Raw genomic sequence first — 12,601 nt, forward strand, 5'->3', positions numbered from 1 at the left:
GCACCCGCAGCCTGTGAGGGCAGGGTGCCGCACCCTGCTAAAACAGCCTAGCGGGAACGCTAAGCACCTCCGATTAGAGACCACATAAAGTCTTCACAGAGTTCAAGTAGCAGACAAATCTCAACATCAACTGTTCAGAGGAGACTGCGTGAATCAGGCCTTCATGGTCGTATTGCTGCGAAGAAACCACTACTGAGGGTGAACAACAAGAAAATTGTTTGGGCCAAGAAACACAAGGAATATGGACATTAGACCAGTGGAAATCTGTACTTTGGTCTGATGTTTTGGTTCCAACCGCCGTGTCTTTGAGACGCAGAGAAGGTGAGCAGATGGTTTCTGCATGTGTGGTTCCCACTGTAAAGCATGGAGGAGGAGGTGTGATGGTGTGAGGGTGCTTTGCTGGTGACACTGTTGGTGATTTATTAAAAGTTCAGGGCACGCTTAGCCAGAATGGCTAACAGCATTCTGCAGCGCCATGCCATCCCATCTGGTTTGCGCTTACTGGGACCATCATTTGTTTTTCACCAAGACAGTGACCCCAAACACATCTCCAGGCTATATAAGGAATACTTGACCAAGAAGGAAAGTGATGGAGTGCTGTGTCAGATGACCTGGCCAGCACAATCACCCGCTCAGCTCCTCTGAGAACTCCTTCAAGACTGTTGGAAAACCATTCCAGGAGACTACCTCATGAAGGTGATTGAGAGAATGCCAAGAGTGTGCAAAGCTGTCATCCAAGCAAAAGGGGGCTACTTTGAAGAGACCTGGAAAACATGCACTGTTTGGGTACCTGAGGACCGAGTTTTTGAGAACCTGTAGATTAGTTTGTACAGCTGACCAACATATCGTTCCATAGGTCGTGCCATCACAATTAACTATTTGCAGTCACAGCTAGTTATTCTTTACGAGAACTGTAGAAACACAATGAGCCGATACTCTTTCCCAGCTGTATGATCAGCTTTGCAAATGTACAGCAAAATGCCGACCCCTTCCCCCTGTCTCAGGTTAGTGCATTGTTAGCGACCCTGAAGAGAATATGCATTGTACAACCTCCCTTTAAGGACATCAGGGCTTCAAACTTTAAAACTTACGATCTTTAAATTGGCATTTTGAATGTACCACAATTTGAAACTTTGTCAGCCGTAGGATATAGCTAACAGGTTTAGTGAATTCTGTAATTTTACTTATTTGATGTTAAAATATACAGTTTTGTGCATTTTGATACAGCCAATCCCGAAGCCTTTGTATTTAGATATAATATATACATTTTCTTAATAATGCAAAAGTTCTGACATCTGAACTCATTTTTTACAGATACTGGTCAAATTATTTTGTACTTGTTAACCTCACCTGTGTATTTTATATTATCAACAGCACTTAAGTACAGTAACGATAGTAAAAGATGTATGATGAGAACATTGTATCTGCATCAGAATACTTGGTAATATGGCTAAAGGATTGTGCTTTTTTTTATGTTGACTTTGTACACTGCTTTGGGCATCTGAAAATATACATGACTGATCTCTCCATGTATATACATTTTGTATCTTTAATACAATATATGCTGGTAATTTACTTAATGGTTCCAATTATTTTATACTTTCAAGATATATCAGATTATTTTAGATCCAATTCATAAAAATATTTGCATTGAGCTGATCTCATGGGATTTTTTTTTTTATCTGCCAAAGACCATTTAGGTAGTTGCTGATATTAATTTTTAATTGTATGTTCAGCCATTAACACGAACAGTAATGTGCATGTCTGTATGTGTTGTGATGTTTACTAATGTCTGAAATTGTGCAGATGCAGAATTATACTTCCACAAGGTCGTCCATCAACTGCTTAGTGGTGCAATATATATGGTCTTTCCAGAACATCCCATAAATACTCAGTTGGCTTCAAATATGGTGGCCGAGAGGACCATAACATGTGGATAACATCATTGTTGCACTTAAAAACCATTGAATAAACACACATGCGTAGTGGGTGGGAGCAGTACCATTAAGTAACCATTAGCATTAACAGTCATTTTAGTGAGTGACTACCCAAAGCATTCCAGTAATATAGGCCCTGCAACATTATGGAATCACCAGAACACTTCACTGTTGCCAAGGTGACATCTGTTGGTCAGACCTCTAGAACCAAAAATGCAGTTCTTCACCTACAGATGTGTCTACATTACTTCCTTGCGCGTTAAGCAGCCCTTCTAGTTGTGGCATGCCATGGAGTGACTCTGTAGCGTTGAGTGTATTTTTATGCGACGACTTATCGTCAAATGTCTTATTCGCAAAACTATGCTAAAAAAACACACTAGCTACTTCTGCTGATTAAAATGATGTGCGGCATGCCTATATTCTGAGGGTGTTTCTGCATGCAAAATGCTATGTTAGTGTCACAGCCGCTGACACTAACGTAGTATTTTGCATCGCTGCGCGATTAAGAATCATTTGATGGTAAAAAGTCGTACAGAAGACACTTGTCGCTACCGAGTTGCACGGCGCTCACGCATTCTGTTTAACGCGACTGTATAGCAGCTGCCTTACAGGGTGTTCCTATATTTTCTGCCAGTGTTGACATTACACAGATACATTTAACACTTGACCTTATTAGGGTGAATCGCCCAGTGAAGAAACTTAAGGGAATTCTCATATTTAAGGGAATTGTGTATGTAGAAACACCATAAAATCAATTTTGAAACATGTGCCATCATTATTAGTGTGTATACTTTTTAAAAAAATTTTGGTTTAAATATTGAAGGGATAGTTACAATTTTACGATCAAAAAACAGGAGAGGTGTAGAAATTACTAGTGAATGAACGCACAATGCTAGCAAATGAACGGACAAGTCCAGTAAATGAATACTATGGCTTAAATTTATTGAATACAATCTTAGATTAGATCTATTCACTATATTTTATTGATTTAAGATTACTGTATTAAACATGAAAATGTTCATTCACTGTCTGATTTGCCCTACAATGAAGTAACTGTTATTGCTGAATAAAGTTGGTATGCAGCAGTCAGTGGAAAATTAAGTACTTAGGCCCAGATTTATCAATAAGTGATATTCTTGTTATCACTCGTTACTAATCCTAAATAATGCTCCTACCAATCAGCTCCTGTCATTTTTCAAACACCTGACAGGAGCTGATGGTTGGAGTACCATTTAAGTTTGGTAACGAGTGATAAGAATAACACTTGTTGATCTGAGCTTCATGCTGGGCACACACTGGCAGGTGTATTGGCCAATCAATTGATCGGCCAGTATATCTGGTGCCAGTCGACCAGTATGTACCAATGATGTCTGTGAACGACGTCCAGACATATCGCGTCGGCTGTGCTGCACAGGTGATGCCCAATATATCTGCAGATATATTGGGGCACTGTGCTGTGCCTGTACACTTGCAGCCGAGGGGAGGGGTGCGAGATACGCCCTCCGCCAGCGGGACCCGTCCCCCTCCAACACACAGAACACAGATGATGGTTGGTCAGTGTGTATGAACAACCATCTACAGATCAGTCAATCTGCAGATAGATCTGTTCAGTGTGTACCCAGCATAAGATAGTATGCAAAGTACTGCCCTTCTAATACACACCATACTAAAATGTGAGTGTAGATAATGTACATTCATTAAATTGAGGGCCATATTCAATTAGTGGCGAAAAGGCTGTTTTTTTTCGCCATTGGCGCAATCTGCTGATTTTCACACACAACCTGCGAAAACGGCAAACATTCAAAAATGGTTTTTAAAATGGCTTCTCTACGACATGAAAATATACTTGCACACTTTAATGTACCCCCTATATATGTGGCACAGTAATTTCCTGGAAGAAAAAAGCTTTCTATAATTTTTAATGATTTTTTATTTCCACTCAAAATGTGCATAGTCGATTTTCACCAAAGTGCACAACTTACGAAAAAATTGTGAGGTAATTTATTATTAGGGGGGGGGGGTTCGCCTTTTTTATTGCGAAAATTGGGCAATTTTGCAGACTGCAAAGAGAACTGCAGTTTTCACCGCTATTTGAATACAGACCATGACCTGATGTACACCAATGTCAAGGGTTGGGGACAGGATATCAATGAAACATTCCAGAGTCAGTGCTGGCAGCAAGCAAAACGTAGTCATTGGAATGGCCAAGGTCATTAATAGTAAATGATATACAGAACTTGGTACAGCAGGTAGATCTCAGGAGCACAAATTATTACAAAGAAGCCGGGGATATCACTGGCTCGTGTGATTTGCCAGACATGCTATTTAAACTTGTCTGGGCCAATAGACTGAGAAGTGACTATACCCAGCACTGCTGCTTAGTGTGAGAGGGCTTTGCTCTGACAAGAGCAGGACACTAGTGGGGTTTCTGTGGCATCATATACTCAATAATGTGTGAGCAAATCTATGCAAACTTTTTTGCCTAATGGTATAGAAACAAGACAGGCAATATATGCTGGGAGGAGAAAGCTCAGGTCATTGTGCCTTCTGAGACTTCTACTCTTTGCTATACATTTATAATGTGTATTCCAACTCCTTGATTTTCTGTAAAGACCACTTTGCCATCCATTGGCATCCTAATATGCAAGTATGGGTTGAAAAATGTATCCAAGACTTGGCAATAAAACTAACATAAAATGGTGACAGATCTTCATTTAGGCATAACAGAACTTAATAATAAAGTGTGATTTTTCAGATGTTTGCAGCACAGATGTATAAAACTCCATGCAAAGATAATTGTCATGAGACTGCCGTAAACCTATATGGTGAGCCACAGGGCTAACATTACAGAGGATAACTTTATGCTTTCTATTGATCTGGTATCAAATTACTTTCTGGAATACTGGAATTTTTTATATGCCAAGATGTAGATAGAATGGTTAGATTGAAAGATAATTTAATTTTGTATAATAAGGGATTTTACTTTAAATGAACCATTAATGGGCTTGTACACAGAAGCATTGGAAGGCAAAAAAGGGATTTGTGCGCATTGGCATACAAGTCTGTAGCATTTTACCATTAACGTTCCGGAACACTACAAGTAAACGTTACCGGTCCAACCACTTGTTTTGTGGACTATAATCAGAATTTTTAAAACTCACACACACACTCACTCTTACTTTATGAGTTGAGTAAGGGACGCTGGCACTTGGGATCCCGGCTGTCAGAATCCTGACAGGGTTAAGATTCTGACACCTGTTTATCCCTACTCCCTAATCCTCCCTCCCTGGTGCTTAAACCTAACCTTCCCCTAACCCCAGTAATTACCATCTGGATGCTGGCGCCAGGACTCTAACAGGTGCCGGCATTCTAAGCACTGGCATCCTGACTGTCGGGATTTTGACCAGATCATATATATATATATCATATATTGAATTGAAGGCCCCACTCACATCCATAAAACCCTTCACAACAAATAGATGTGTATATATACACCTTTTTTTTTTATAGCATCATTTCACTAGAGATTATATCCTCCTACCAAGTAATGTCTGGACAGTATGGTTTGCCAAATGTTACTTTATTTAAAGGTAACTTTTCCATTGTATGGTAAAACAAATCTAATTATAATTTAAGATTTACACAACAATGAGAATTGGGAAGAAGAGGCGGCCTACAAGGCGAGGGATGAAAGGAAAAGGAAAAAAGAAGGCCAAACTGCTGGAAATGAAGAACATTACCAAATGAAATGGGTAATTTAGGATGACCCAAAACTTGGTTGGACTTTAGTAACTACATTTGTTTACAAAGTAGTGATAGTAACACTTTGTATAATAGTGTAGATGTGTGCATGCCATGTACTATCATGAGGTGTGTAAATAGATGTAATGTGTGATGAAATATGTCTTCTGTACAATTTTAATTAATAAAAACTTGGAAATGCACCTGGGCTTTGGCATGTATGAACAAATTCTTCCATTCTATAGTTAAAATGGATTAGATTTTTTTTTGTAAAATTTTAAACGACTGAAAGTTAAGAGGGTTAGGGCTTACATACACGTGAGCATTAGCAATTCTCTGTGCAGGTGATTTGACGTTACTTTGAGATACAATCGTGAACACTGCACTAGTATAGCGTACTATAAATTCACAGATGCTAATGAGCATTCCATTCCCTCAGTATCAATTATATTAACACAGCAGCAATGTTGAAATTAATACTTATCGTAATTAAATGTGTACAGGTCCTTATGGTTTGGAGCACTTGACTGTCTATAGCTGGCCACACATCTAATGATTGTCTGTCCAACCAGTCAACTAGTTGATTGGTCGGAATGAAAATCTGGTAAGGCATGAAAGCAAATGACAATATGTAATTTGCTCCCAAATGCCGGAAAATGGACAAACTGTTTTGAACAGATTGTTTAGATCAAACATTTAACAAACTTGTCTGATGACCATTTTCATCTGTTTTCTGGCATTTAGGAGTAAATTGCTGATCATCAGTTACTCCCATACGTTACCAGATTTTTATTCCAACCAATCAACTAGTTGGATGGTTGGATAGATAATTTGTAGATGTGTGGCCAGCTTTAAGGTGCCTACACACAGCGATATTGTACACGATCTGGCCGATTCCGACGCATCGGAACGACAGATCGTGTAAAATTGTGAGTAAATCGTGAGTCCTCACGATGCGATGCGTGTCTCCGCTGGTCGTACATCGCATCGTCAGATCTGCTGTGCTGTAGGGCAGATCTAACAATCTGGGATACAAATGCCCTGGAGAAATGTCTGGCTGCACGATGGATCATTTGAAGATTGAACACTGCAAACACCAAATCGTGTGCCGAGGAGAGTTTTTGTGTAGGCACCTTTAGACCAGTTACTTGGCTTTCATGATGCATGCTAAATGCACTTTCAGCAGTTGAATTAAACACCTGTGTATATCCTTGAAAGGGCATTTTACTACCCTTTATATAGTTTTGATTTAAAATATATTTCATCTCTGATAGAGATGCATTCCATTTGTAAGTGATCCTCAGATTGTGAACTGGTCTGCACATAAGCATTGTGAAAATGGTTAGAACCTTAAGAAAATGAAACACTTTTAGGATGTTTTTCATGAGCTTTTTGGTGTTGCAAATTTACCAGTATATTCTGTTATAATGGTAGCATGCATCTTATGAGGAACTTGAAATGCAATGCTACCAGTTTAGGAAGTACATATGGTAAAGAGCCACCAAGAAATTACTTTTCTGTCTATAGTGCGCGGAATGTGCCTGCTCAATCACATACTGTACATTTATTTGGAATGATGCTGAAACATATCTTTATTGTTACTGAATTTTTTTTTTAATCAAAATTAAAAATGGGGATGTGCTTCATATTTTGATAGACATTTAAGCACTCAACCCAGTGGCAATTTTCCTGATGTTTGTTCTGATGCCTAAACTCTTAAATATCAGTGAATAGCAGTTAAAATCATGTACTCTTCCCTCACAACTAAAATGTGGAGAAAAGTTGAATCTTTAATCACTCACATCCAAGTGTTCCTTCTATAGGATTATTAGACTGCATTAGGCAGCACTTGTAAGCTGGGCATAACCGTATCTGCGACCGGTGCAGCCGCCCAGGGCGCATGGCCGAAGGGGCAGCACAGTCGCTGCACCAGTGGTTCTTATGTCAGGCTTCTGGGGGGTGTTTGTTTTGTGAGTTGACTGGCGCACACTTGCTGTGCTTGCAAACCATATAAATATCAAATATGCATTACATGCGCTGGTCCATATCTGTATTTGTTTAGTGGGGCTAGCTGCAATGGTAAGTGTGATATATTAAACAACAATGGCTACATGCAGTTGTATGATGTGTGCCAAGCAGTCATAGTATTTTCCGCACAATCAGACTGGTGCGGAAATGTAATAGCCTGCGGACTGTAAGCATGGGCGAGTCCCGTGCAAGACTGCCCAAATGTTTTAAAGTGGTAGTCATTTAAAGGGTAACACCAGGTTGCTTTTTGCCTTTTAAATGACTGCTACTTTAAACATCTGGCAGTCTTGCATGGAACTCTCTGATGCCTGCAGTTCGCATGCTACTACATTTACCCCATGGCATTTTGCTATGTTTTTATAGTGTGTGAGATGTTTGCAAGCAGTTTTGAGTTATGGTCCAGCGTATGATTACAAATTGAGATGATGCTCTCAAAGAAGGTGCTGGAACAAGTCCGTGACTACTGTTTAATAACTTGTTTGTTGTACTCTATTGCTATAGAGTTTTTTTTTTTTTTTTTTTTTTCTCATATCTACCTTTTCATATGTATCATATTTATCTGTAGGAATTTAAATGCTTATGTTTTCAGTTAATTATATAGATTATTATTAAAACGAGTTACTTGTGGATGCTTAAGATTGATAATGCTGAGAATTTTTCCTAAATGTGGCTAACTGAACTTATTATCGGTCTTTTCCTACTATTGCTACTATGTCATTTACTTATACCAAAGGAGTCAAGCATGCAGCATTTAAATGGGCTTGGTTTCATCCAATGAAAAAAGTCTGTCTCTTCTTGATTATAAGGTGGTTACAGACCTCAGAAATAGAGATCTGATTATTTGTTTCTATATCCCTTTAAGAACTTAACATATGAAATCTGCATCTAAATTCATAGTTTTGCATAAAGAAAAGTGTACAAAAAATAGTGTTTAATATTTTTAATCACAACAATGGGAACTGCAATGTTTATTTGTACTCTGCGTTTAACATGTTATCACTGTTTTAGATTGTAAGCTCTCTAGAGCAGAAAAACACCTTTACTTACCGAACTTTCCACTTCTGGTTTGTGGAAAAACCCTGACATCCTAATGGTCATGACCGCATCATATTTAAATCTAAATTATTTAATTAGCAAAGAGTCTGCTTCAGTATGACAGTGCTAAAATGGAATTGTTCCACTGTACCTTGACAAATCCACCAGTTTGTAGATGAAAGGAAAAACCTTTTAAATATTTTACTTTGTGTGTGTGTTTCAGCAGTTACAGTAAATTAGGGTAGGCCATGTGGGTGTGTTAACTGGGAAAACTTCAACTCTCCACTATCACTGTTAAACCAAACGTTTATCTTTAATTTTTAATTTTTGTGTCTTCAAGTAACTCAAAATATCTTCAAGGAATATTCCTAAGTGCTATTTTGTGTTGTTCACCCGCAATTGTAATGTAAAACTATTTTTAGGTTGACTATGAAAACTATGTTTATTTTCAGAGAGAACAGGATTTGAGAATGGGTGATATGGGCGTCCGTGGAGCAATAAACATGGGAGGTAGGGATTTTTACTGAAAACAAAAACCTTTTTATTTTCTTAAACATACAATTCTTTGAGACTACATTGTGTTTCCCATGGATATTTTTGTAATTGGAACTTTGCAAATTGTATTTAAAAATTAAACATGAATCTTTTTTCACAGATTAGTATTAAGGAAGTCTTATAATAATAATAATAATAATAATAATAATATAATCATAATGTCACTATAGTTCACACTTTAACAACTAGTTAACTATGGGATGATTCTCCCCGCCTTAATAATTATCTTATGCGCATATGCATCTGCTTGTGCACTTATGTCTCTAACCTGGTGAGTATACATACAGCAGTTTACAGTAGCAACCAGTTGGAGATTAGGCACTAACTTCCCTAGCATTGCACTACTTTGTCAGAAATTTATTTTGAGAGGTACAAATCTGTCCACATAACCAATCCTTAAATATAGCTCCAATTAGCGCCATTTAACGCGCCACAGATTTCGCTACCTAGCCTCGCAAAAACATTCATCCTTACGTAGTACACTATAAGCGGACTAGACCGTAAAATTAGAAGGCTAAAGTACACAGCCCAGTTTAACCACTTGCCTGGTGTAGTCGCAACAGATGCAACCACACCAGACTGGGTTTTCCCTGACCTGGTCGCATCTGATGCGACCAGTGAAAAAATGTCCACTAGGCTGCTGCGGGAAGCTAATCTTCCCATAGCCATCTATTATCAGTGGGACCTGCTGGTCCCCCTGCACCCTCTGCTCCCCTTCCTTTGTGTCCCGATCACTGCTGGCCACAGTGATTGGGTACCCCCTTCCCAGCGCAGCTGCGAAGGCAGCAGTGACTTCCATATACTCAGAAGCTGCGGCTCCTAGTAGCAGCTGTTGCACTTATTTCCCGATCGCTGTGGCCATCAGTGATCCGGAAACTGGCTTCACTCTTCTTCCCCTCCACTAGAAGCAGCAGCCCCTGCTGTCGCCCCGAGCAGCCAGCATCACCCTTCTCCCCCTCCACTAGAAGCAGCAGCCATGGGTCATGGTAGCCTCGGCTGCTTCTGTGTCCCCAGACAACTGGCATCACCTCCCCCCCCCCTCCGCTAGAAGCCGCAGCCCATGGTAGCATGACGTTCCTTCTCCGCCACTTTGTGTGTGTATGTATATATATATATATATATATATATATATATATTAGATCCCTACCCCCCCCCCTCGCTCAGTCTCCCCAGCTAGCAGTTTTTATTTCAAAAAGGTCCCGACAATGGTAAAAAAAAAAAAAAATTATAATAATTTTTACATTGTCATAGCTTTTCAATTGCAATTTTACAGTTTTCTTAAAAATTATATTGAATTGGGTTTAAATTGCTTTGTCTATATTTTTTCAAAATATGTTAAAAAAAAAAAATATTTGGGAATTTTTTGGAAAACCTATTAGCCAGGTAAGTGGTTAAACAGGCAAAATACAGGTCCAATGCGAGTGACCAGCGTCATGCATTATCAACTTAAAACATGCTGGACATATACACCATCAGGTAAAAATATCGGGTAGTCTGACCAATTATCTGACATGCTGACAGCATCCAATGTCCTTTACATACACTGTCAGATTATAGCAACGATATTGGATGCTTTCAGCATTTCTGGTAGTTGAAATTGCAACACTAGTTATCGGATCTTTTGGACACGCTGAACTATTATACCTGTCCGACGGAGCGATATTTACTCTTCGGACAATACAATCCTCGGCCGATCAGTCCAATAAGTGAACAATGTATGGCCAGCATTAGTAAGAAATTAAATCAATGCATGTAATCTAATGAGTTTTCACCATATGCTTTTAGAATAGATGCAGATTACCGCCTTAACCTCTCACCTCAAAATACTCGTACAATCCCTCAATGTCTGTTCATCCAAAACCCATCACTTTAGAATTCCATTCACCAAAAATCGCTTGTCATACCTCCCACTTGCTTTAAAATACAAGTTTCTCAACTCACTTTTCAAATAGGGGCCGAGGGCATAAGTGGGGCATGTAAAGCAGACAGAAGCGTGCAGACCGGTCATAAAGCAGGAAGGAGTTGGTGTCCACATAAACTAGGCGCCGCGAGCCAATTACAACCCTCAAACTGCCTGTTCCCCATTGCCTGCTGTAGATATTATTATGTTGAGGATCAAAACTATTTTTCTAAGTTTGTTACAGAATGCTTACATTTTATATTAATGTATATCCATTGATATAGATCTACCTGTTACATTACTACAGTATATTTTGGTATAAATTCTGTCTGTATGAACGCAGATATTTCTAGGGTACGTTAAAGTTCCAGTGAGTTCTTAGTATTATGTAACTGTGTACATCCTACTTGATGATATTCACCCAAGTGTTAAGTATTTTAATGTTTATAATTGTACATTTGTATGTGATACTGTAAATAAGTTTTTTAATTTCTGATTGTAATCCGTTATGGACTAAATTGAATTTGTTGCATAAATGGAATTTAAAAAAAATATAAATATTTGTAATAGAGTTGTTTTCTGTCACATTTTTCTTATGCAGTAGCAGCCAATTGATCACATTAGAATTGTAATTGTTTTTAAATTAAATTTCTCTTGTACGATTTAAGAAGTTTTATTTGTTCCGGGAATACATATTTCCATATACATGAAAAAAAATAGTTTTAAAGGGTTTTTTTTTTCGTTTTGGGTTATTTGAAAATTGAATGTAAGGGCAACTTGTCATTTGTTATAAAGCCCACACAGCATTGACAGTTTTTAAATACTTTCAAAGTTTGCAAAAGAGGAAGAACAGTTCTAAGTATAGATTGTTTTGCGTAGATACCTATAGCCCAGCACCTGCTGGTAACCAAGGTCCACCTCCTCCTCCAATGATGGGGATGAACATGAACACCCGACCAACTGTTACAAGCCCTTCAATGGGGCCTGGTCCTTCGATGGGCTCTGAAGGAGCTGCAAACCTGGGAGCTGCCATGATGCCTGATAATGGAGCAGTGGTAATGTATTTGTAGTTTTTCTTTACATATATTTTCACTTGTAAACAGTAACTATTTTCACAATCCAGCCTATGTTCTCTCTTTTATTCAGTTTTAGAATACAATGCAAAACTTTAAGCATGCTCAAGTGACGATTTGAGTATGTTGCTTGGAAGCAACCCTAAATATTATTTTTTTTATTTTTTTTACTTTAATGGTTTTAAAGGTCTTGGTCTCTTATTGAAACTTTGAAGAATTAAGTGTCTTTTTCTTTAAACATATATATATATATATATATATATATATATATATATATATATATATATATATATATATAGGTTTGTTTTTTTTAAACATAGTTTAATAGACTT

The 12,601-nt window shown here is 38.3% G+C and overlaps 1 protein-coding gene across 3 annotated transcripts in view; it reads left to right on the plus strand.

Moving 5' to 3' along the window:
* The window catches only part of PSPC1 (paraspeckle component 1), a 107,319-nt gene that overhangs the window by 46,239 nt on the left and 48,479 nt on the right, over window positions 1-12,601 (plus strand). For 2 of the 3 annotated variants that reach the window (XR_015872878.1, XM_088458554.1), the window contains exons 7-8: window positions 9,194-9,251; window positions 12,076-12,251. Coding sequence is in view for 2 of the 3 variants with exons in the window: in XM_088458554.1 (XP_088314680.1) it covers window positions 9,194-9,251; window positions 12,076-12,251 (234 nt within the window). In the remaining variant the exon portion in view is untranslated. Of the gene's footprint in view, window positions 1-5,573; window positions 5,882-9,193; window positions 9,252-12,075; window positions 12,252-12,601 lie in introns of those variants that run through there. The other variant, XM_088458555.1, reaches the window with a different exon arrangement.

This window comes from Taudactylus pleione, unplaced genomic scaffold (assembly GCF_031769625.1).
Source record: "Taudactylus pleione unplaced genomic scaffold, aTauple2 ptg000842l, whole genome shotgun sequence".
Lineage (NCBI taxonomy): Eukaryota > Metazoa > Chordata > Amphibia > Anura > Myobatrachidae > Taudactylus > Taudactylus pleione.